This window comes from Zea mays, chromosome 3 (assembly GCF_902167145.1).
Source record: "Zea mays cultivar B73 chromosome 3, Zm-B73-REFERENCE-NAM-5.0, whole genome shotgun sequence".
NCBI classification, from domain to species: domain Eukaryota; kingdom Viridiplantae; phylum Streptophyta; class Magnoliopsida; order Poales; family Poaceae; genus Zea; species Zea mays.
Window position 1 is genome coordinate 96553379 of NC_050098.1, and position 24511 is coordinate 96577889.

The window sequence follows — 24511 nt, forward strand, 5'->3', positions numbered from 1 at the left end:
AGCATCGTCGAAATCGATCTCCTCCTGCTGCAAGAAACCGCGTGCCACCAAGCGAGCCTTGTGCTTGACGATGGCACCGGCTTCATCCCTCTAGTTTGAACACCCACTTAAGGGTGATCACGCAATGACTAGGAGGGAGATTAGTGAGCTCCCAGGTGCAGTTCGTCTCAACCGCGTCCATCTCCGACTGCATCGCAGCACGCCAAGCCGCTTGTTTCTTGACCTCCGCGAAAGACCGAGGCTCGCCATCGTCGCATGCAAGATGTAACTCTCTCGCCAGAATGCGAGACGCCAGGCCCGGGACCGATGGGTCGATGAGAAGGTCCTCCACCTTTCGATACCGCAACGGCTCGCTGTCGTAGCACGTGTCTACGCTCTCCTCGTCGTGGGAGAGTGGGGCCACGAGCTCCACCGGGTAATGCTTGACACGAGCTGGCGTCGGAGAGGACGTTCCCGGAGAGGGTACCGTCGGTGTTAGAGTACGTGGTGACGAAGAGCTCATTGTAGCCGGAGTCGTGGCTGGATTGCGTGGTGGCGAAGAGCTCGCTGGAGCTGGAGAGCGTGGCGCTGGAGTCGGTGGAGACTTGGGGAATGGGGTAGGCCTACTCGGAGAAGAGTTGCCTACTCCCCCGGCTCCCTCAAAGTGGACGTACTCGATGGTGAAGTTGTCGTACGTCGGAGTCGTGCCGTCGTCCACCGCCTTGTCCCAGGCTCATCCTCGCCCTTTGTCGAACACTACGTCGCACGCCGTGCGCACACGCAGTGTTCCTGGATCAAGGATGCGGTAGGCCTTCGAGCCCTCCATGTAGCCAATGAACACCCCTGGGGTGCTCCTGTCGTCGAGCTTGCCGATGTGGCCAAGCTCCTTGGTGAACGCGAGGCAGCCGAAGACCCGTAGGTGAGAGACCGCCGGCTTGCGCCTATGCCAAGCCTCATACGGTGTTATCCTGTTGAGTGCCTTGGTGGGCGAGCGGTTGAGGATGTAGACCGTTGTCACCATCGCCTCTCCCCAGAAGACAGCCGACATTCCCCTCTGCTTGAGGAGAGCCCGAGCCATCCCCACAACCGTCTGGTTGCGCCGCTCGACGACGCCGTTCTGTTGCGGGCTATACGGCGTTGGAGTAGTGGCGTTGAACGCCCTCTTCCGCGCAGTACGACGCGAACTCAGCCACGGTGAATTCACCGCTGTTGTCGGTGCGCAGCACGCGTAGCCTCGGCCGCACTCCGCCTCTGCAGCGACCTGCACACGCTTGATGGCGTTCGCAACCTCTCCCTTGCTGCCAAGGACCATCACCCACATGTAGCGGGAGAGGTCGTCGACGAGAAGCAAGAAGTAGTGTCGTCCTCCTGGTGTGGCTGGTGTCACCGGGCCACACAAGTCCCCATGCACGAGCTCGAGCCTCTCCTTGGCTCAGAAGCTCGACTGCTGGGAAAGGTGAGTTGTCTCTGCTTTGTCAACACGCAGACATCGCAGAATTGCTCCACATGGTCAAGGCACGACAGACCTTGTACCATCTCCTTGGCACTGAGCCGCTTCAGGGCCTCGAAGTTAAGATGCCCGAAGCGCTCGTGCCACTGCCATGCCCAGTCGTCCCGACGAGCAGCAAGACAACAAGGTTGTGCCACCTTCACGTTGAGGATGTAAAGTTGATTTGGACTCCTGCGTACCTTGGCGAGAAGGCAACGAGAGGGGTCCTAGATCCTCATGACTCCGTGCTCGACCTCCATGCGCGAACCGTTGTCATCCAGCTATCCCAAGCTAATGATAGAGTTCCTCAACGAAGGGATGTAGTAGACTCCGGTGAGTAGCCTGTGCTCACCAGACGCGACGGTGAATACGAATGAGCCGGCGCCCTTGATCTCTATGCTGGAGGCGTCCCCAAACTTGACAGAGCCTCGGACGCTAGAGTCGAGCTCGATGAAGAACTCCCGTCGGCCGGTCATGTGATGAGTGGTGCCGGTGTCGAGGCACCATCCTTGGATCATGTCGTTGCTGCAGCTGTCGCCGAGGAAAGTGCGTGCTTTCGACTCATCAAGGTGGACGAGTGCCGCTGCGGCCGGTTCCGCTGGAGGTAGCTTGATGCTTGCGTCTGCTAGGAGCAGAGCTTCGTCCTCCGCCTGTGCGACGTTGGCCTGGCCGTGTCGTGGCTGCCGACATTCCCTGGCCCAGTGGCCAAGCTTGCCACAGTTGTGATAGCCGTCATCTCGTGTCGGCTTCTTGTTGCCGACGACGTCGCCTTTTGCACCTCTGCGGGCACCACCCTCAGCTTGTCCTCGCGCCCCGGCCTGGGCGCCTCCGCGCGCCTTGCGCGGCTTGCCACGTTTGCGGCTCTGTGTCGAGGACTCCCCCTTCTTCTTGGCACCCTGGCAGGCCTCCCACTGCTCCCAAGTGAGATGTAGCTTCCCGTCGATGGTGATAGGCCAGAGAAGGCCTGTGGTTCGTCGCCGTTGATGACCTTGAGACGACCAATCGCTTCTTCGATCATCATCGTGGAGTGGTCTAGCAAAGACTCGATTAAGCGAGCGATCTGCTTATACTTCTTGGGGATGCAACGGAAGAGCTTCTCAACGGCTCTCTCCTCATCGTAGGTGTCTTCGCCGAATTGCACCATCTTCTGCAACAGAGTGTTGAGGCGAAGAGCAAAGTCATCAACATCCTCACCTGGCTTGAAGGCCAGGTTCTCTCACTCCTTGCGAAGTGCCTACAGTGTGGTCTTGCGGGCACGGTCGCTGCCGATGCGGATCGCAGCGATGGCGTTCCAGGCTTCCTTGGCAGTACGCTTCTGGGAAAGCGAAAACTGCATCTCGGGCGGGACTGCAACAATGAGGGCATCTAGCGTAGTAGTCGACGTCGCCATACTGAACTGCTTCCCACATGTGGCGAACCTGGAGCTGTACCCTCATCACCGCGGCCCACTCCACGTAGTTGGTCTTGGTGAGGGTAGGGCACCCACCGCCGGGACCGATGTCCCTGACAATGGTCTGGACCCCACGGTGACCATGGTACCGATACAGGGAGGGAGAGCCACGCCGCCTGTAGAGGCCATGATCTCCGTTGACCCAGTCGCCGCCGCCAGGAGCACCGCCACCGCGTCCACGCCTGTCTGGGCTGCCGCCGCTTAGGTTTTTGCCCGGAGCGTCGTCAGCGCGTCTGCGTCTATCTGGGTTGCCGCCGCCCGCGCCCCCATGGGGGTGCATGGCCGCCCATTGTGCCGCCTGCTCTTGCGCTGCCTTCCTTGCTAGCCTGAGCTCGTTATTGGTGCTGTCGTTGCCGGAAACAGAGCTGCCGGCGCTACTGCCGCGTAGAGCCTCGAGCTTTGCCGCCGCCGCACGGGCAGCCTCCGCCGTCTCTGCTGCTTCTACTTCCGCTCTTGCTGCTGCTAGTTCCGCCGCCGCTAGTCGTGCTGCCCTCGCCACTATCGCTGCAGCCGCCGCTGCTGCTCGCTCGCGTTCTTGTGCCGCGGCGACCTCGGCCTCTTGCTGGCGCGGCGCACTCGAAGTGGTCGAACGTAGAGACATGGTGTGCTAGCGAGGGGTCGCTGCGTGTGGAAGAGGTTGTCTCAGAGGAAAGGCTGCTCGTCCGAGCAGGAGAGCAAGGAACAGTTGGAGCTCCTGCAGTCGACTGAGTATGAGGAGAGGTGCGGGAAGGAGAGGAGCAAGAGATGTTTAGGCTGCAGGATAACCTCGCTCTGATACCAATTGTAAGCAACAAGACTGTTACCCACATCGAGAGAATGACACTATGAGTTGAGACGATTTTCTGTTTATTTTCTTAAACACTACACAATGCCATACCCTTAGAAGGATTGAGGATACATATTTATAGCCCTAGCGGCTGTACTACACTGCACTATATACTATATTACACACTACAACACACATGTGCTGTCCTCTAGATGCTAAAGTGCAGTCAAAAGGCTGCACTGCTGCTGTGCTGCCTGCTGTTGCCACAGTACAGCAGTCAAAAGACTGCTACTGCTGTGCTGCCTGCCTATAGCAGAGATGCTGTAGCAGAGATGCTGTCCTCCACATGTTGTAGCAGAGATGCTGTCCTCCACATGAAGACCATATGACTTATTCCATCACATGGAGCTGTCCTACAAAGGACTGAGATACTGCTGTCCTTTACAAGGACTGAGATGCTACTGTCCTCTAGTCAAAAACTGAGATGTTGCTGCCCTACACTGCACCAAAGACCACAAGGACTGTTGTCCTCCACAAAGATGCTCAAGATTTATTCCATCAGTCCTGGCCACGATGTGTGCGCTGTGCCGACGGATTAGGGGAGGCGGAGCCATAGTGCGTCGCTGTGAGGCTGTAAGTCACGAGACTTACTTTCATCGAGAGGATGACACTGCGAGTTGGGGCATTTTTTCTTTGTTTATTTTTCACACACTACACAATGTCATACCTATCTAAGGGTTGTGTTACATATTTATAGCCCAAGAAGCTGTCAAGCATATATCGAGATGCTCCTAGAGATGTTAAACATGTAGAGATGTTGTCCTCTAAATCAGTCAAAACTGCAACAAGGCTGTCCTCTAACTGCAGAGATGCTATCCTCTAAAGCCTGGACCGTAACACATAGATGTGTTCTCCACAATGGCCACAAAACTTATTCTATCATTCTCCACCTAAGTCTTGTGCGTCGTCTTGTGGGCCAGTTGAGCCATCTCGGACCTGGAGCAAAGTCAAGTAACTTGATCCTCCCAAGGGGCTTGGTGAGCAGGTCCACAAGCTAGCCCTTTTGGATGGGCCTAGTACTTCAGAGATGAAGTACACAAGCACTTGTTTTTTTGTTCCTTCCACCTTCTGAACTAGAGCAACACCTACATTGGACTGTGAAGATGATACATAGAGCAACAGATGAGCCCCTGGCGATGGTGGGGAGAGGGTTGTCAGCTGGATCAGATACTGTTTCAGCTCTTCGAAGGCTTGCTGTTGAGCTGGTTCCTATTGGAATACCTTTGCTGATTTTAACACTTTGAAGAAAGGCAAGCTTAGCTCTGCAGATCTTGAAATAAATTTGTTCAAGGAAGCAAGCCTTCCTGCTAACCTTTGAGCTCCCTTCCTCGAATTCGGTGGAACCATCTGAAGTATGGCCTCTATCTTGTGTGGATTTGCTTCAATCCCTTTTGTTGATACAAGGCAACCGAGAAATTTGCCTTTTTTCACTTCGAATACACATTTTCTAGGGTTGAACTTCAGGCCCACGCTTCAGAAGTTGGCGAAGGTCTCTTAAAGATCTGAGATATGGCTTTGCTGCTTCGTGCTTCTGACAATAATGTCATCAACATAGGTTAAAACATTTCTGCATACCTGTGTGCTTAACACATTGGATGTCATTCTACTGAAGCTTCCACCAGCATTTTTGAGCCCTTCAGGCATCGCAACCTCTCTCCTCCAGGCCCCTACAACACAGGATTTCCCTATATGCTGATGACGCGGTTCTATTTTTTCATCCAAGGGAGAGTGAAATCCATACCGTGATCAATATCTTAAAGCTATTTGGAGAAGCATCAGGTTTGAAAACTAATATTCAGAAGAGTAGTGTTTATCCCATACAATGTGGTGAGGAGGATTTGATAACCCTACAAGATCAGCTTCCATGTGAGCTCTCATCTTTCCCCTGTAAATACCTCGGCTTGCCTTTGTCGTTAAAAAAACTGTCCAGAAATCAGGTGCAACCCTTAATTGACAGAGTGACTGACCAATTATCTGGGTGGAAAGCCGATCTAATGACAAGGGCTAGGAGAAGAGGCTATTGACAAGATCAGAAAAGGCTCATTTATTTAGCCATGGCAGTAGACTTACCTCCAGGATCTCTCAAGGCTATTGACAAGATCAGAAAAGGCTTTCTCTGGCGTGGAAGGAAAGATATCAGAGGAGGACATTGTTTAGTGACTTGGGGCAGAGTCTGTAGACCTCTTGAAATTGGTGGTCTTGGTATTTCTAGTCTCAAAGAATTGGGATGGGCCTTGAGAATGAGATGGCTATGGCTGGGCAAAACGGAACCTGATAAACCTTGGTCCTCACTGCCTATGCATTTCTCAAAAAAGATGTTGGCCTTCTTTTCCGCTGTCATGGTCACTGAAATTGGGAATGGATCTTCAACCTTATTTTGGCAAGATCGCTGGGTTCATGGAAAGAAAATAGAAGATCTTGCTCCTAGACTGGTTGCAGCTGTTCCAAAGAGGATTAAGAACAGCAGGACTGTTCATGTGGCCTTAACAGATAGAAAATGGTTGACTGATATCAAAGGGGCTTTGACAGTAGGAGTGTTTGCTGATCTCCTAGATCTCTGGGATGCACTTCAAACAATCCAGCTACAACCAGACATGGGGGACAAACATATATTCAGATTTGCTACTGATGGAAATTACTCAGCAAAAGCAGCCTATGAGGGTTTCTTCATTGGGTCGACCCGATCCGAACATTGGGATTTAATTTGGAAAACTTGGTCACCACCTAAATGTAAATTCTTCCTATGTCTAGCTGATTTAAGAAGGTGTTGGACAGCATATCGTCTACAGAAAAGAGGTTTAAGCCACCCTAAAAAATGTCCTTTGTGTGACCAAGAACAAGAAAATATAGACCATATATTGGTGGGATGTGTCTTTGCTAGGAACTTTTGGTTCCAGCTACTTGGACAAGTTAATCTGCAAGGTTTTGCTCCTCAACTGGGGGAAGAGAGCACTATGCAGTGGTAGAGTAGAACTAGTGAACAGCTGCAGGGGATTGCCAAGAAATGATTTAATTCTTTAATTACCCTCAGGTTGTGGACTCTCTGGAATCACAGGAATGGATGTGTTTTTGACAGAATTAAACCCAACTTGGAGGGAGCTATCAGAAGAACTGAAGAAGATATGAATCTATGGAAATTCGCTGGAGCCAAACATCTGGCTCTTCTTACAGCTCCATTCCAGGTATCTTGCAGGGATCTGGTAGGGGTAGTTTGTGATATCATCAAAGATGAAGTTGTTGTCTAGTACAAAGATGGTGCGTCAGGTTTGTGTAGGTGGTGGCCTTATTAGGTGTTCTATCATGGATGCTTTCATGTATTCTAAGATGTGGCCACCATAGGATGCCTTTCCTTTGTATTGTGTTTGGTCTATTTTTGGACCCTTCTTCCTTTTCTTAATATAATGATACGCAGTTCTCCTGCGTGTTCGAGAAAAAAAAGCCTCTCAGGCATCCGAAGATAGCAATAAGTGCCACTGGGGGTTATGAAGCTGGTTTTCGGCAAATCCTTTTTTCTCATCCAAATATTATGATATCTTGAATAGCAATCTAATAAGCTCATAAGATTCGAAGTAGTCGCTGCATCTACAAGGGAATCAATCCTTGGAACTAAGAACTCATACTTTAGGCATGCTTTGTTTAGGTATGTGAAATCTATACACATCCTCCACTTGCCATTTGATTTGTTGATCATGACTGTGTTGGCAAGACATTCTGGATATGCAACTTCTCTTATGACGCCAGCACTGAATAACCTTTTGACTCCGGCCTTTTCTTCAGACATTTTACGAAGCTTTTGCTTTCTTGGTCTACTGCTTGGATCAACATTCAGTGCATGCTCTATGATACTTCTATCAACCCCACATAAGTCATTTGCTAACCAGACAAAGACATGCTTATTATGAAACATGAATCTTTTGAGGTCTGATTCTTGCTTCGAAGACAGCTGTGAGCCAAAGAAAACCCTTTGATCAGCCACATCTTCGCAGAGCAGAATTGGCTTCGGTTGATCTACCGAAGATGCTTTTTTCTTTGATTTGCTTCTGTGATGTTTGAGCTTGCGCTTCGGCTTCATCAATATTGTAGACGATTTTGGGATCTTATAAGGTCCCTTCTGCCCTTCTTGTGGCCTTTTGACTTCCATACACTCATGACTCCTTGATTTCTTTGTATCTTCATGCAGAGATAAGCTGAATGCAAAACTGCTTCGAAGATATTGAGTGTTCCTCTTCCAATAATTGCATTGTATGGGAACTCCATGTTGACTATCTCAAACACAACTTCTGTTCTTTTATTGTTAATATAGCCGAAGGTGATGGGCATAGCCAATTTTCCAAGGGCCAACACCTGCTGCCCTCCGAAGCCACATAGAGGATAAGTTGAATCTTGGATTTTATCTTGTGACTCCCGCATCTGCTTGAAGGCTTTTGCGAATATGATATCTGCTGCACTGTCTGTTTCAACCAAGACATTGTGGACTACAAAGCCCTTTATGACACATGAGATCACAATAACATCTATGTTTGGGTAATCTTGGAGACGAAAGTCCTCTTGGGAGAATGTAATGGGAATGTGGGACCATTTTGTTTTGATGTAGGATCCTTGGACACCCACATGTTGTACCCTTTTTGGGATTCTTTCCTCTGCCTTTTGTTGCTGGGTTCAAAGCTTGAGCCCCCAGTGATAAGGAGCGCAAGCTTCTTTGAGTTTGATGACCAAGCTTGATGGATTGCCATGCTCTTCGTCGTGGTCGTGAAATCACCAGAGGTGGACGCCAATGTTGGTCATTTGTTTTTTATTTCTAAAAGATATCGAAAACAAGGCAACACAAGTTATTAAATTAGAAGCTTCTCCCTTTAGCTAACTCTTCTTCGAAGATTACTTAAAGGGAGAAGGTAAAAGATATAATAATAAGATAATGAGAATAATATGTAAAATCAAGAAGAGCAAGATATATCACTCATCTAGATGAGCATACTTGTATTCATTTCATTCCTTGCAAGATATCAAGTGATTACAAGTGTACCTTCGGCTTCACACGAGCAAGAGCCCGAAGGTATCTTTGAAGGCTGAGCGATCCAGTGCTCGAGACTCGAAAACGTAACTTATGCATAGCACTGTTCCTCTATTAATAGTCGTGGGGTGCAACTTTGTATGAAATTACAAATATGTTCCCAAGTCCTATACATAGTTACTACAAACATTATGAGGGCAATATTGTACTTTTCCATCTACATATCTTGCAGAACAAGTCTTCCACGACCTTTATCTTCGTCTCTGCTTCGTCACCCACAGCTCACCACCCGAAGCTACCTGCTTCGGCATCAACTCTCTCAGCGTTCTCGCGAACTTGAATCTTCTTAGCTTCGTCCCTGTTGTTAGCTTTGACTTGGTGACGAAGGTGAAGACTTCTATCTGAACCTTTCTTTTCACGACGAAGTCAGTAACTTGTAGACCTTCGGCGATGAAGGTTCTCCCCCAACATGGTCGGTGCGAGCCACAACGATGGCGTCCCAGGCGTCCTTGGCAATCCGTTTTTGTGAAAGCGAGAACTGCATTTCGGGCGAGACTGCAGCAATGAGGGCATCCAGTGCCCGTTGATCCTCATAGTAGTCGACGTCATGATACCGAACTGCTTCCCACATGTGGCGAACCTACCGCTGCCCGCTCGACGTAGTTAGTCTTGCTGAGGGTAGGCCACCCACCACCGGGACCGATGTCCCTGACAACGCCCTGGACCCCGCTGTGATCATGGTACCGACCCGGGGAAGGAGAGCGGAGCCACCTGTAAATCCCGCAATCTCCATCGACCTAGCCGCCGTCGTGTCCGCGCATGTCTGGTCTGCCCCCTCTAGAGCGCCGTCGGGGCATTCACACCTGTCTGGGCTGCCCCCTCTAGAGCATCATCTACGCCTGTCTGGTCTGCTGCCGCGCGCACCATTGGGATGAACTGCCCACTGTCCCGCCTGCTCGCGTGTTGCCTCCCTCACCAGCCCGAGCTCGTCGTCGGTGTTGCCATCGACAGAAGTAGAGCTGCTGGCGCTATTCCCACACAGAGCCTCGAGCTCTGCTACCGCCGCACGTGCAGCATCCGCCGCCGCTGCTTCTACTTCTGCCCTCGCTGTTACCAGTTTTGTCGCTGCCAGCCTTGCTGCCCTCGTCGCTGCTGTTGCTCGCTCGTGTTCCTCTGTCGCGGCAACCTCGGCCTCCTGCCTGTGCCCTGCACTCAAAGCGACCGACCGTTGGGGCTGTCCTTCGGACATGGCATACTGGTGAGGGGCTGCTGCATGTGGAAGATGCTATCTGAGACGAAAGGTTGCTCGTCTGAGCAGGAGAGGAGGGATGAGTAGGAACAGTCGGTGCTCTTGCTATGGACTGAGTACAGGGAGAGGCGCAGGAAGGAGATGAGCAAGAGATGTTTAGGCTGCATAATAACTCTTACTCTCAGAGTATCAAGCCACCATGAACGCATGTCTCGAATAGGGTCGGAGTACTGTTGGTTGCAGGATGCGGGGGTTGAGGTCGGCAGTGATCTCCGCGTGTGGAGCTCCGGCCATGGGACCACTGGCGAGCCACCGTTCGTGCTGCCCGACGAGGCTGGCGAGTTAGACAGCTCCTCCTTGGCCGCGCGGTTAGCGATGGGCCCTGCGGGGTCCATGTTTTTGGACAAGTGGGTCCCCTGAAAATGGATTTGAGGGCTAGGATGTAAAGGGCAATTGCTAGTTGTACCATCCAAAGTTGGGTGAACCACTCTTCCTATGTGGCTATGTGTAGTCTGATTTGGTTCCTTGGTAAATTCGTCCTATGGATTTATTCTATATTTTGTTTTACTTGCTATAAGTGTCCGCTCAGTACTTCCTGTGTTTTATTCTTCGATAAATTTATCACGTGCCACTGAAATCTAACCCATTATAGGGCCCACATGTTGTTAATATAATGAGCTGTAATAAAGAACTATGTTGATTTTCTGTTACAATGCAGGTGCGTGGTCGACTTATTATTAGTTAACTAATACATTATCTAATTACAATTTCTTGGTCTTACTCTCTGTAGATGTGCCCAGTTTGCCTTTCCAAACCCCGGGACATGGCATTTGGTTGTGGCCACCAGGTCAAACATGCAACACTTCACTGTATATTTTCTGCTTCGTACACAATTCATTTTTCATGATTTAATTGCCTTTTTGTTTCTATTTTCATGCAGACATGTTCAGAATGTGGACCGCAAGTCACAGATTGCCCCATCTGTCGAAGGCCCATTGACACGAGAGTAAAATTGTACTAATTATTTTTGGGTGGAACTAGGTTTAACTGAAGCACATGCCAGGAGTAGAATCCACTAAAATAAATCTCTATTTGACTGTTAACGATGTAGTGTGAATTAATTTAATAAATCAGACGTAGAGAAAAGGAGGATACTTGTTCTTTGCTTGTATCCTGTTCCTACATTGTGCGTTGATAGATGTGAGGCTACTTCCATTATCTGATACTGGACAGGCGCCCTACTTCGCTGCGGCGATTACATATAATGTTGAAGTATGGTTATGGTTTGTCTGTAAACTGGATGGTATTTGGCTTGTTAGTATGGATAACCTAGCTTGTATATAAAGAGACAATCATTAGTAGATGATGTGGTTTGCTAATATGAATAACTAAACACTCCCTCTATTCCCGTTTATAATTCGTACCATTCCGTCTTATTCATCTTTTTTTTTTGCAAAAAATAAAAAATTCAAAGTCGTACTTAAAGTATATTTATATGTTAAACAATATCACTGTAAAAATTAATAATAATTATGAAATTGTATAAATAAAACAAGGTGGTCAAACTTAGAGTAAAAAGTCAAATAAATTATAAATTAGAATAGAGGGAGTACATATTAATGGATATGACTTCTGATGTGGATATTTTGCATAAAAACCGGTTATAATAATGATACAGTAGAAAGTTGGCTTTATGAAAGTACTAATTAAGTGTCCTTGTGTTGTTATGGTAAAACATATGTAGAATATCATGATATATGAACACACAAGAAAAAATAATTAATTCCGTGATATATAACCATAATTGAAATTAGATCACTACTAAATGTACTAACAATTGTTCATAATGTTTGTGACGGAACCTCCCAAGGTATTAGGCCTACCTACAGTTGTTCTTGTCCAGAGGACCTTGGACAACCCTGTAGATGCACATAATCACTCGACAAGTTCGGTAACTGTATCCTCATTGTTTCGCCCAAGGGCGCTTCACTCGTCACACAAATATTACGTCACATCGGAGGAAAGAATAAGCAGAAGCAAATTACAATAAATTAATTTACATTCATCAATATAGAGAGAGTATTATTGTTACAGTACCAGGGTATTATGAGTGCATAAAGTATTATTACAGACCAGGGAGGCAAAACACCCTCCCGCACAAAAGTTTATTGTTTTCAAAGTGGGAGGCCAACATCCTCCCGCGACCAACTTCACTGCTGGGGCTCTTCCTTGGGTACCTCCTTTGAACAGAAATAACAAAACTCTGTTGTTTCCTCACCTACAACAACATGGGTTCAAAAACCCTGAGTACGGAGTGTACTTTCACAAGTCTTACCTGACAAAAGAAAAGACTCTCAAGGATATGCTGGCTTGAGGGAGCCAAGGTAAGGCTATTCAAGAATCAAAGACTTTGTTTGCATAAATGCTTACTAACAGTGGATCCTTAAAAATCTAATTTTATTATCAGGTTAAGTCATTACATGCATCTAGAGTTCTTTCTATCATAGATCAAGCACTTGGCCTATACTAGCCGTCTTTTATCCACCCTTCATTTCACTCGATTGCTACGTGTATGGTAGTGACCAAGTCTTCATATCCGAGAAGTAACGACGATCCGAATCGATTAATACCCAACTGGGGATCTCCAACCACACGACATATGTAGCACTTAACCCTTGCATATGTCAACTCGCCACCGGGTTTCTCAAGACCAGACCGGGTTCACGCCAACCGAGAGCACAGATACACCACCGTCTAGCCTCTTGCCACGGAGGGTACACGCTACTCTCGCCATCTGTCCACTCCCATTGCGTGTTGGCCTTTCTGGTATTGGTCTGCCCGAGGCTAAGCTTACCCATGATGAGGCATGTGGCCAATTAAAAAGGTCCTCAATCATCAAGCCTATATCGACATGGTCCTTAATCGACTCAGACGGATACACTACACCGAGACTTCCTTCTCGTGCAAGTCACCCACCCGGTCTCGTCTTTATCATTTACAATCCCAAAGTTTGGTACCTGACAGAGGTACATATTTTCCAATGTTGAACCCATCATGGCCATGATGGATCCACCATCAAATTTTATTTTTGAAAACATCCCATTCCATCTGAAGCATCATCTTTTGTTAAAACCAAAACATTTTTGTTTTCTAAAGCAAGACTAAGCATCAGAAAACTTTTTAACAAAATAGGTAATCAAGGAAGGCTAAACAATTCCAATGAAGGAAATGCAGCAATTGGTTTAGCACCCAATTCGTATCACTTAATGCATCATTCAAGTGATAAAGAGTTAAAAATCACAAGGAAAAGGTAAATACACCGGGGCTTGCCTTGTGTTGTAGGGGATTCGGGATATGTTCCACAGATATCAAAATAAAAACTATTCCCAGCAAGTGGAGTCTCAGTTGGTGGTGTAGTTTCTTCTTCTTCGACAATTACTTCTTCTTCATTTTCTATACATAACCATACATTTACATGAATGCTCATGTGATGCTATAAATATGTAGGTATATTAGAGATACATGAAGTTGTATCTTGAATACAACTTTCCTTCACGGTACACCTTGGTAACTAGGGTTTTCTGAGTCAGTACTTTTATCAGGATAAGGCAAATATTACCTTGGAAAGCTAGGGTTTTGGGTTTGGGGATCAAACGATGTCCAAAACATGTCAAACTTTACCCAAGGGCTCTAATTATCATATTAAGCTTGTCCAAAAAGTTTGATGATTTTTGGAGTAATGAAGTAATTTCTAAAATTCCAAAAGTCTAGGTTTAGGCCTTTTTAAATACTAAATAATTCATGGTTGGGGCTAAAAATCTTGGAACTATTTTTATTAAATACTAGGAGAATTTAGGAGTCTAGTAAAATTAGTCTCATGATTTTATCATTTTTCCAGAATTTCCTATAAATTTCCTAAGTCTGGTAGAAAAAGAAAAGGGAAAATGATGAATAGTGATGGGCTGAAACTAGCCCGAATCGACCCACGTCCAGGCGAAACGCGTCCGCGCGCGTCCGCGCCGTTTGTTTTGCGCAGAGGACCTCGGTCATTCAAATAATCGGTAAAGAACCCTGCGCACTGTTCGTCTGTGTCTCTGACATTTACAGCTAGGCCCCTGCACTTCTGTTTCTTCACAGCGCCAAGTCCACGACGGTGAACGACGACGAGCATGCCTCTGACGAACTTGTACTGGCCGGAACACGCTGAAAGGGAAATAGGCTTACACCTTTTCCTAAATGATTTTGGTGGTTGAAATGCCCAACACAAATCATTGGACTAATTAGTTTGCTCTAGATTATAAGTTCTACAGGTGCCAAAGGTTCAACACAAACCAATTAAAAATCCAAGAAAGGGTTCAAATAAAAAGAGCAAAAGACAACCGAAGGCTGCCCTGGTCTGGCGCACCGGACTGTCCGGTGCACCAGGGAGATCAACTCCAAACTTGCCACCTTCGGGAATTTGGTAAGCCACTCCGCTACAATTCACCGGACTGTCCAGTGTGCCAAGCGGAGCAACGGTCGCCAGCGCAACGGTCGAGTTCAACGGTCGGCTGACAACGCTACAGTGCGCGGACTGCGGGCGCAGAAGTCAGAGCAGGCGCAGATGGCGCACTGGACAGTGAACAGGACCTGTCCGGTGCACCACCGGACTGTCCAGTGGCCCACATGTCAGAAGTCCAACGGTCGAACCCTAACGGTTGGGTGACGTGGCTGGCGCACCAGACTGTCCGGTGCGCCCTTCGACAGCAGAGTTCCCCAACGGTCATTTTGGTGGTTGGGGCTATAAATACCCCCCAACCACCTCTCTTCAAGGAACCCAAGCATTCACTACTCCTCATTCAATACAAGAGCAATACACAACACTCCAAGACACAAATCAAAGCATCCGATCAAATCAAAGTCCACAATTCAACTCTAGTTTTTAGGACTTGTGAGAAGATCGGCTTGTGTTCTTTTGTTGTTCTTGTTGCTTGGTTGGCTTTCTTCTTTCTCTCATTCTTACTCTCAAAGCCTTGTAAGCAAAGCAAGAGACACCAATTGTGTGGTGGTCCTTGCGGGGTCTAAGTGACTCGGGAAATCAAGGAAGGAAGCTCACTCGGTCTAGGTGACCGTTTGAGAGAGGGAAAGGGTTGAAAGAGACCCGGTCTTTGTGACCACCTCAACGGGGAGTAGGTTTGCAAGAACCGAACCTCGGTAAAACAAATCACCGTGTCATCGGCTCTTATTTGCTTGTGATTTGTTCTCGCCCTCTCTTTCGGACTCGACTTTATTTCTAACGCTAACCCCGGCTTGTAGTTGTGCTTAAACTTTATAAATTTCAGATTTGCCTATTCACCCCCCCTCTAGGTGACTTTCACACGCAACGGCTGGTGCCCTAACTCGGCTAACACCAAATCCTACCCCAGGCGACCCTAATCCCTCAACTAATTGCACGAATCCGGGCCGGAACCTCTCTGTCCACGACAATGGCAAAAATCAGAGACAATCCGAAGTGTTCATGATGATTTGTTGTGGTCTAGCTTAATCAAATGGGTCTACAGCAACAGGAGGCTTGAGGGAGGCTAGAACACTAATCAAAGAAGCTTGAACTGACCTACAGAGGGCTGGCCACGGCGAAGTGTTTACGGTGGCGTGGAAAACAGATTTGGGGGGAATGCGAAATTGGGAGGCTCTGGTGGATGATCAGAGGTGCAAGCTGGTGCAATGAGTGCATAATAACCTAGCGGAGCTCACTAGGGCAGCAATTTATAGACTCCATCGGCAGTGGCATCCAATTTGAAGAAGGCGCGCTGGCGGCCGAAGAGAGAGGAAGTGCACTGGCACGGGTTATCATGGCTTTCACCGTGACAAAGCCTCCGGCGATGGACAGACTTACTACTACGGTTCACTGCGACGTGTTAAAGCTCCTAGGAACGTGGCGCATGGACGGTAAGCGGCCAACGCCGGCAAGGATCATCTCGACCGACCGCAGACCAAGTGGGTACGGTGAACTATCTAGTGATTGGGTCCGAGCCAATCCGAGCGCCAAGATCTTTTACTCCCCTCGGTTATCCACTTTGTGCTGAGCACGAATTGCGGCGATCGGCGCGAATCCAGGCGCGGGGTCACCGGCGGCGAGTTCAATGAACTCGGATTCTTCTTCAGGTTACTGTACCATCAGAACTCCATTCAGAGCGCCTGACAGAGCATGTTTGAGAGCGATTTACTCCAAAAATCGTTCAGCGCCTGGTCAAGCTTGGTATAACAAAGTTGTTCACTAATGTTAGAGCTTCAACTTCGCCACAGTGACCATAGTTATTTGCACCCTCGATCAAACTTAAATTGGATTCAAAGTTCATCAAGGTTCATTGTCAGTCAGATCTCAGTCTTCTGACTCGATTGACAGCCAAACTTTCTATCCATTTTACTCCAATTTTTGTACAGCATCAAGACTCAGTCACTTAAGCAAAGTTATACCCCTATCATAGCTCTACAACTTTGATGTGTTGACCTAGAGCAAAATCCTTATGATTTTAGAAATACAGTGCTCCAAAAATGACTCAACTTCACTGAATTTCAGAACCTATTCACATAGTGTTCAGGTGACCCTTTTGCAAATAAGTCCAAATTTCATCACTCAACTTGAAAATTCTCCAATGTGAAAGTTACTTGGTTTGTGGTGCTCTTTCACTTTGATATTTGCACTTTGGTCCAAAAGTGCATGGAATTTGCATTTACCCCCCTAGGGTTCCAATTAGGGTTTTCTAGGGTTTGTCTTTAGGGTTTGGGCACACTAGAGTTTTTGTGCCACTAAAGTTCATCAAAGTTGATATCTTGTGAACATTCCTAATGGATTTTGAGTTTTTTACTCATTTTGGCTTCACTTTCATCCATATGCCCTAATTCCAGGGTGAAGTACCCTACCCTAAGGTTAAGCACTCTTCAAGTCATATCATCACAACTTGTTTGAAAATTTCACCTAGTGAATGCATTCTAGGTGTAACAAACAATCATGAAATGTTAATGGACATGATGTTATGCTCAAGTTTTAGTGCCAGTAACACCAAGGGTGTTACAATGTTTATGTTGTAACTAACATTTATAAGAAAAATGGGTGTTTGATGATCAACACAGCCATTTAGATTGCTAGTGTGTTGTATGTAGTTCTAATATGATGTAATTTAGATTCGGACTTAGAAGAAACGATGATCTAAATGATCAACACCTAAAAAGACATTAGAAGCTGAGTTAAGACCTAAAAGATAGGCAAAAGTTCAAAACACAAAATAAAACCAAACAAGATGTCAAGATCATAAAGAATCAATTTTTGAAGTCGTCGAATCAAGGCATCATACCATACATCAGACAAATCCTAGTAGGGCTGTTCGTAGAGGCATTGGATTGGTCATTAGACTGAGAAGAGAGCAGGACATCAAACCAAACACTAACATCGTTCACAGTCAACAATAGTGTCAGACGAAGCCGACATAGGAGTATTCGATCATCGTTGGAGTTTTACCGTTAGTAGTAAGGTTCTAGAGAGGAGATTGTAGTATTCGACCAAACGCTATGAAGACAAGCCCAATAGTCGGTAATGACTAGTTTTGACATAGTAGTCGCTAACAATCACCACGCTTTGAAACAATGGTCCGACAACCATGCATCGGATGGTCTGACGGTGCACATAGATGGCTATTGAAGTTCCAACGGCTATGTCACACCTTGGGGGCTATAAATACGAACCTAATTGGTCAAATGAGGATGTGGGAGCTCAAGGAAGACTTGTGTGAGTTGAGGCTCATCTCTTGTATCTCTAGCTAATACAATGCTTAGTGCGCAAAGTTTTTAGGTTAGTTAGAACACTGATTATGTGCTTGCATTTGATTACCACTCGCTTGCGTGCACCATTGTTGTACATCAGATGGGATTGTAGTTGAAAGGAAAATGGACCTAATCATTTCCAATAATCGATTTTGGTGGTTGACGATCAACACAAACCATGTGGACTAACTAGTTTGTCAAGATGTCATTTGTCTCAGGTGCATAAGGTTCAACACAGACCAAGAAAGAAATTCAGTTGGGGAGTCAATTTTTTTGGAGCAAGACTTGAGAGTTTGCTGAAAATGGCGCACCGGACAGTATCCGGTGCCCTAGGCCCAGGCGCAAACGAACCAGCCACTCTCGGGAATTCGCCATGCGCGCTCCGCTATAATTCAATGACTGTCTGGTGTGCACCAGACATGTCCAGTGAGCCAACGGAGCAACGGCTACCTGCGCGTCAATGGTCGACTGCAAAAGTAAACAGTGATTAAAAGTGTCGTTCAGAAGTCAGAGCAGCAAAGTCAGAGGTCACCTTACATGTCCGGTGTGCCACCGGACTGTGCGGTGCAGCAAAAGGACAAAGGGTTCCAACGGTCAACAGCTCCAAACCCTAACGGGCGTGCTGACGTGGCGCACACCGGACAGTGAATAGTGACTGTCCGGTGCACCCATCGCCAGCAGAAACAACCAACGGCTAGGAAGTGGTTGGAGGCCATAAATACCCCCAACCACCTTATTCATTGGTATCCAAGTTTTCTGAGGTTCTCATTCAATACAAGAGCAATAACATTCACTCCAAGACACAATTGCAAAGATCAAATCCTCTCCAAGTCCCAAAATCAACTCAACCACTTAGTGACTTGAGAGAGAGTTTTTGTGTTCATTTGTGATCTTGTTGCTTGGATTGCTTTCTCTCTTCCCATTCTTATTCTCTAAGTGCTTTGTAAAGCTAGCAAGAGACACCTAAGTGTGTGGTGGTCCTTGCGGGGTATTAGTGACCCGACCGATTAAGGAGAAGGCTCATCCGGTCTAAGTGACCGTTTGAGAGAGGGAAAGGGTTGGAATAGACCCGACCTTTGTGGCCTCCTCAACGGGGACTAGGTTCTTTGGAACCGAACCTCGGTAAAAAAAATCACCACGTTCACTTGTGTTGATTTCCATTTGATTTGTTTTCCCTCTTTCCCTTCTCTAAAGTTTCCTTGCTAATATTGATTTAGGTTTGCTCCCAAAACGTTATCCGCATCATTTGTGCAACTCATAGCAATAGAAACAATCTTCCACACTCAGATTTAATTCTAACACTAACCCCGGCCTTAGTGTGTGTTTAAGTTTATAAATTTTAGGTTTCGCCTATTCACACCCCCTCTAGGTAATTTTCAATTGGTATCAGAACTAATGCTTCATTTAGAGTCTTACAAACTCGAAGTGATGTCTGGAGATCACGCCAAGAGGGAGATCGTGACCGGCGACAAGGCCACGGGCTCGGGGAGGACTTTATCAAGGGAGTCCGGCAACAAGTATAAGGAGGAATCCTCTTCCTCCATCAAGTCATAAGGAAGGGTGACAAGAAGAAAAAGAAAATGAAGAAGGTAGTCTACTACGAGACCGATTCTTCATCACCTTCCGCATATGGCACCGAGTCGACAACTTCGAAACGCCATGAGCGTAAAAAGTATAGTAATATGCCCCTTCGCTATCCCCGTATTTCAAAGCGCGCTCCTGTACTTTTGGTACCCCTAGGCAAACCACCATATTTTGATGGTGAAGATTATTGCATGTGGAGTGATAAAATGAGGCACCATCTAACCTCACTCCACGAAAGTATATGGGATATTGTTGAGTTTGGAGCGCAGGCACCACAAGTGGGTGACGAGGACTACGACTCGGACGAGGCCGCCCAAATTAGGCATTTCAACTCCCAAGCAACTTCTATACTCCTTGCCTCCTTGTGTCGAGAGGAATATAACAAGGTGCAAGGGTTAAAGAATGCCAAAAAAATTTGGGACGTCCTCAAAACGGCGCACGAAGGGGACGAGGTGACCAAGATCACCAAGCGGGAGACGATTGAGGGAGAGCTCGGTCGATTTGTCCTCAACAAAGGGGAAGAGCCACAAGCCATGTACAACCGACTCAAAACAATGGTGAATCAAGTGCGCAACCTCGGGAGCACAAAATGGGATGACCATGAAATGGTCAAGGTTATTCTTAGAACCCTCGTTTTTCGTAATCCTACTCAAGTTCAATTAATACGTGGGGATCCTAGATATAAACAGATGTCTTCCGAGGAGGTTATTGGAAAGTTTGTGAGCTTTGAACTTGTGATCAAAGACTCCAAACATATTGTCAACTTGGAGCAAGGCGACACCTCCACACTCGAGGTGCAACCCGTTGCTTTCAAAGCAACAGAAGAAAAGAAGGAGGACTCTACATCAAGTAGGCTCCCGATCGACGCCTCCAAGCTCAACAATGAGGAGATGGATCTTATCATTAAGAGCTTTCGTCAAATGCTCAAGCAAAGGAGGGGGACTACAAGCCCGCTCCAAAAGGCTGTGCTACCGGTGTGGTAAGTTCGATCATTTTTAGCTAAATGTCCATATTCTAGTGAAAGTAACAGGGATGAAGACAAGAAGGGGAAGAAGAAGGAGAAGAAGAAGTACTACAAGAAGGGTGGCGAGGCGCACATGGGGCGAGAATGGAACTCCAACGAGAGCTCCACCGACTCCTCCTCTGACGAGGACGCCGCCAACATCGCCGTCAACAAGGGACTTCTCTCCCCCAACGTCGGCCACAAGTGTCTCATGGCTAAGGACGGCAAAAAGAAGAAGGTACACTCTAGAGCTACACCCAAATACACTACATCTGATGATGAGGATAGCTCTAGTGATGATAATGATGATTTAATTTCTCTTTTTGCCAACCTCACCATGGACCAAAAGAAAAAATTAAATGAATTGATTGAAACCATTAACGAGAAGGATGATCTCTTGGAATGTCAAGAGTACTTGCTCGTTAAAGAAAATAAAAAATTAGTTAAGTTGAAAAATGCTTATGCTCTAGAAGTAGAAAATATGAAAACTTAACTAAGGAGCTTAGCATGTACAATGATTCAATTTCTAGTCTTAGAATTGAGAATGATAATTTAAATGCTGAGATTGAAGAATTGAGTGTTTGCAAAGCATCTACATCTACTGTTGAACATGTTACTATTTGTACTAGATGTAGAGACATTAATGTTGAAGCTATTATTGATCACCTTGCTATGATTAAACAACAAAATGATCACATAGCTACATTAAATGCTAAAATTGCCGAGCATGAGCTAGAAGATGAAAAATTTAAATTTGCTAGAAGAATGCTCTATAATGGGAGACGCCTTAGCATTAAGGATGGCATTGGCTTCCAACAAGGGAGCCAAAGCAATGTCAAGCTTAAAGCCCCCAAGAACTGTCTAATTTTGTTGAGGGTAAGGCTCCCATGATTCAGAATAGAGAGGGCTACATTTTATATCCTGCAAATTATCCTGAGCATAAGATTAGGAAGATTTATGCTAGAAAACCTCATAATGTTTCTCATCATGCTTTTATATATAGAAATGAGGCTTCTAGTTTTAGGCATACCACTCATATAAAAATGCCTAATAAGAAAATTCCTAATGCATCAAATGAGCATAATATTTCATTTAAGACTTTTGATGCTTCTTATGTACTAACTAACAAATCAGGCAAAGTAGTTGCCAAATATGTTGGAGGCAAACACAAGAGTCCCAAGACTTGTGTTTGGGTACCCAAGGTGCTTGTTTCTAATGTCAAAGGACCCAAGATCATTTGGGTACCTAAGAACAAAGCCTAAATTTGTTTTGTAGGTTTATGCATCCGGTAGATCAAGTTGGATAATCGATAGCGGGTGCACAAACCACATGACAGGGGAGAAAAGGATGTTCTCCTCATACGAGAAAAATGATGATCCCCAAAGAACTATCACATTCGGGGATGGAAATCATGGTTTGGTCAAAGGTTTGGGTAAAATCGCTATATCCCCTGACCATTCCATTTCTAATGTTTTTCTCGTAGATTCTTTATATTACAATTTGATTTCTGTTTCTCAATAATGCAAAATGGGCTACAACTGTTTATTCACTGATGTCGGTGTTACTGTCTTTAGAAGAAGTGATGATTCAATAGCATTTAAGGGAGTGTTAGATGGTTAGCTATATTTAGTTGATTTTAATGATAACAAAGCTGAACTAGACACTTGCTTAATTGCTAAGACTAACATGGGTTGGCTCTGGCATCGCCGACTTGCCCATGTTGGAATGAAGAATCTTCACAAGCTTCTAAAGGGAGAGCACATTTTAGGACTAACAAATGTTCATTTTGAGAAAGACATGATTTGTAGCGCATGCCAAGCAGGGAAGCAAGTTGGAGTCCATCATCCACACAAGAACATCATGACGTCCGACATGCCGCTTGAGCTACTCCACATGGACCTATTTGGCCCGATCGCTTACATAAGCATCGGCGGGAGTAAGTATTGTCTTGTAATTGTGGATGACTACTCTCGCTTCACTTGGGTATTCTTTTTTGCAGGAAAAATCTCAAACCCAAGAGACTCTAAAGAGATTCTTAAGGCGGGCTCAAAATGAGTTTGGATTGAGAATCAAAAAGATTAGAAGCGATAATGGAACGAAGTTCAATAACTCTCAAATCAAAGGATTTCTTGAGGAGGAGGGCATCAAGAATGAGTTCTCTTTTGCCTACACACCTCAACAAAATGGTGTAGTGGAGAGGAAAAATAGAACTCTATTGGACATGGCAAGAACCATGCTTGATGAGTACAAGACATCGGACCGGTTTTGGGCTGAGGCGATTAATACCGCCTGCTACTCCATCAACCGGTTATACCTTCACCGAATCCTCAAGAAAACATCGTATGAACTCCTTACTGGTAAAAAGCCCAATGTTTCTTATTTTAGAGTCTTTGGGAGCAAATGCTTTATTCTTATTAAGAGAGGTAGAAGTTCTAAATTTGCTCCTAAAGCAGTAGAAGGCTTTTTACTAGGTTATGACTCAAACACAAGGACATATAGAGTCTTCAACAAGTCCACTAGATTAGTTGAAGTTTCTTATGACATTGTGTTTGATGAGACTAATGGCTCCCAAGTAAAGCAAGTTGATCTTAATGAACTAGATGATGAAGAAGCTTCGTGCGTCGCACTAAGGAACATGTCCACTGGGGATGTGTGTCCAAAAGAATACAAAGAGCTCACACAAGCACAAGAGCAACCATCATCTTACATGCAAGCATCTCCACCAACTCAAGATGAGGATCAGGCTCAAGAAGAAGAGGATGAAGATCAAGACAATGAACCACCTCAAGAGGAGGACAATGATCAAGGGGGAGATGATGATGGAGACAAGGAAGATGAATAAGAAATCAGGGATCAAAGACCGCCACACCCAAGAGTCCACCAAGCAATTCAAAGAGATAACCCCGTCAACTCCATACTTGGTGATATTCACATGGGGGTAACCACTAGATCTCGAGTTGCACATTTTTGTGAACATTACTCTTTTGTGTCCTCTATTGAGCCATACAGGATAGAGGATGCACTAAGAGATCTGGATTGGGTGGTGGCAATGCAAGAGGAGCTCAACAACTTCACGAGGAATGAGGTATGGCATTTAGTTCCACGTCCTAACCAAAATGTTGTAGGTACCAAGTGGGTATTCCGCAACAAACAGGATGAGCATGGTGTGGTTACTAGGAACAAAGTCTGACTTGTTGCCAAAGGTTATTCACAAGTCGAAGGTTTGGATTTTCATGAAACCTATGCACCCGTAGCTAGGCTTGAGTCAATTCGTATATTATTTGCCTATGCTACTTACCATGGTTTTATGTTATTTCAAATGGACGTGAAAAGTGCCTTCCTCAATGGTCCTATCAAGGAAGAGGTGTATGTTGAGCAACCTCCCGGCTTTAAAGATAGTGAGTACCCTAACCATGTTTATAAGCTCTCAAAGGTGCTTTATGGGCTCAAGCAAGCCCCAAGAGCATGGTATGAATGCCTGTGAGACTTTCTTATCACTAATGGCTTCAAAGTTGGAAAAGCTGATCCTACCCTCTTCACTAAAACAATTGCCAAAGACTTGTTTATTTGCCAAATTTATGTTTATGATATTATATTTGGGTCTACTAACAAGTCATCTTGTGAAGAGTTTAGTAGGATTATGATATAGAAATTCGAGATGTCTATGATGGGGGAGATGGATTTCAAATCAAGCAACTCCAAGAGGGCACCTTCATCAGCCAAACTAAGTACATTCAAGATATACTCAAGAAGTTTGGAATGAAGAATGGCAAACCCATCAAGACACCCATGGGAACTAATGGGCATCTCGACCTCGACACAGGAGGTAAATCCGTAGATCAAAAGGTATACCGGTCAATGATAGGTTGTTTACTCTACTTATGTGCATCTCGACCGGATATTATGCTTTCTGTATGCATGTGTGCAAGGTTCCAGGCAAATCCTAAGGAAGTTCACCTTAGGGCCGTGAAAAGAATCATGAGATATTTAGTTTACACTCCTAAGTTTGGGCTTTGATACCCCAAGGGATCTACCTTTGATTTAATTGGGTATTCTGATGTTGATTATGCCGAATGTAAAATTGACAGGAAGAGCACATCAGGGACTTGTTAGTTTCTGG

The 24511-nt window shown here is 45.9% G+C and overlaps 1 protein-coding gene across 1 annotated transcript in view; it reads left to right on the forward strand.

The window, feature by feature from the left end:
• Positions 1–11415, forward strand: part of LOC100283629 (copine family protein) — a 30356-nt gene extending 18941 nt beyond the window's left edge. The window contains exons 11-12 of the mRNA NM_001156530.2: positions 10795–10851; positions 10945–11415. Of these exons, the coding sequence (NP_001150002.2) occupies positions 10795–10851; positions 10945–11025 (138 nt within the window). The 3' untranslated portion in view covers positions 11026–11415. The remainder of the gene's footprint in view (positions 1–10794; positions 10852–10944) is intronic.
• The last annotated feature ends 13096 nt before the right edge of the window (positions 11416–24511 follow it).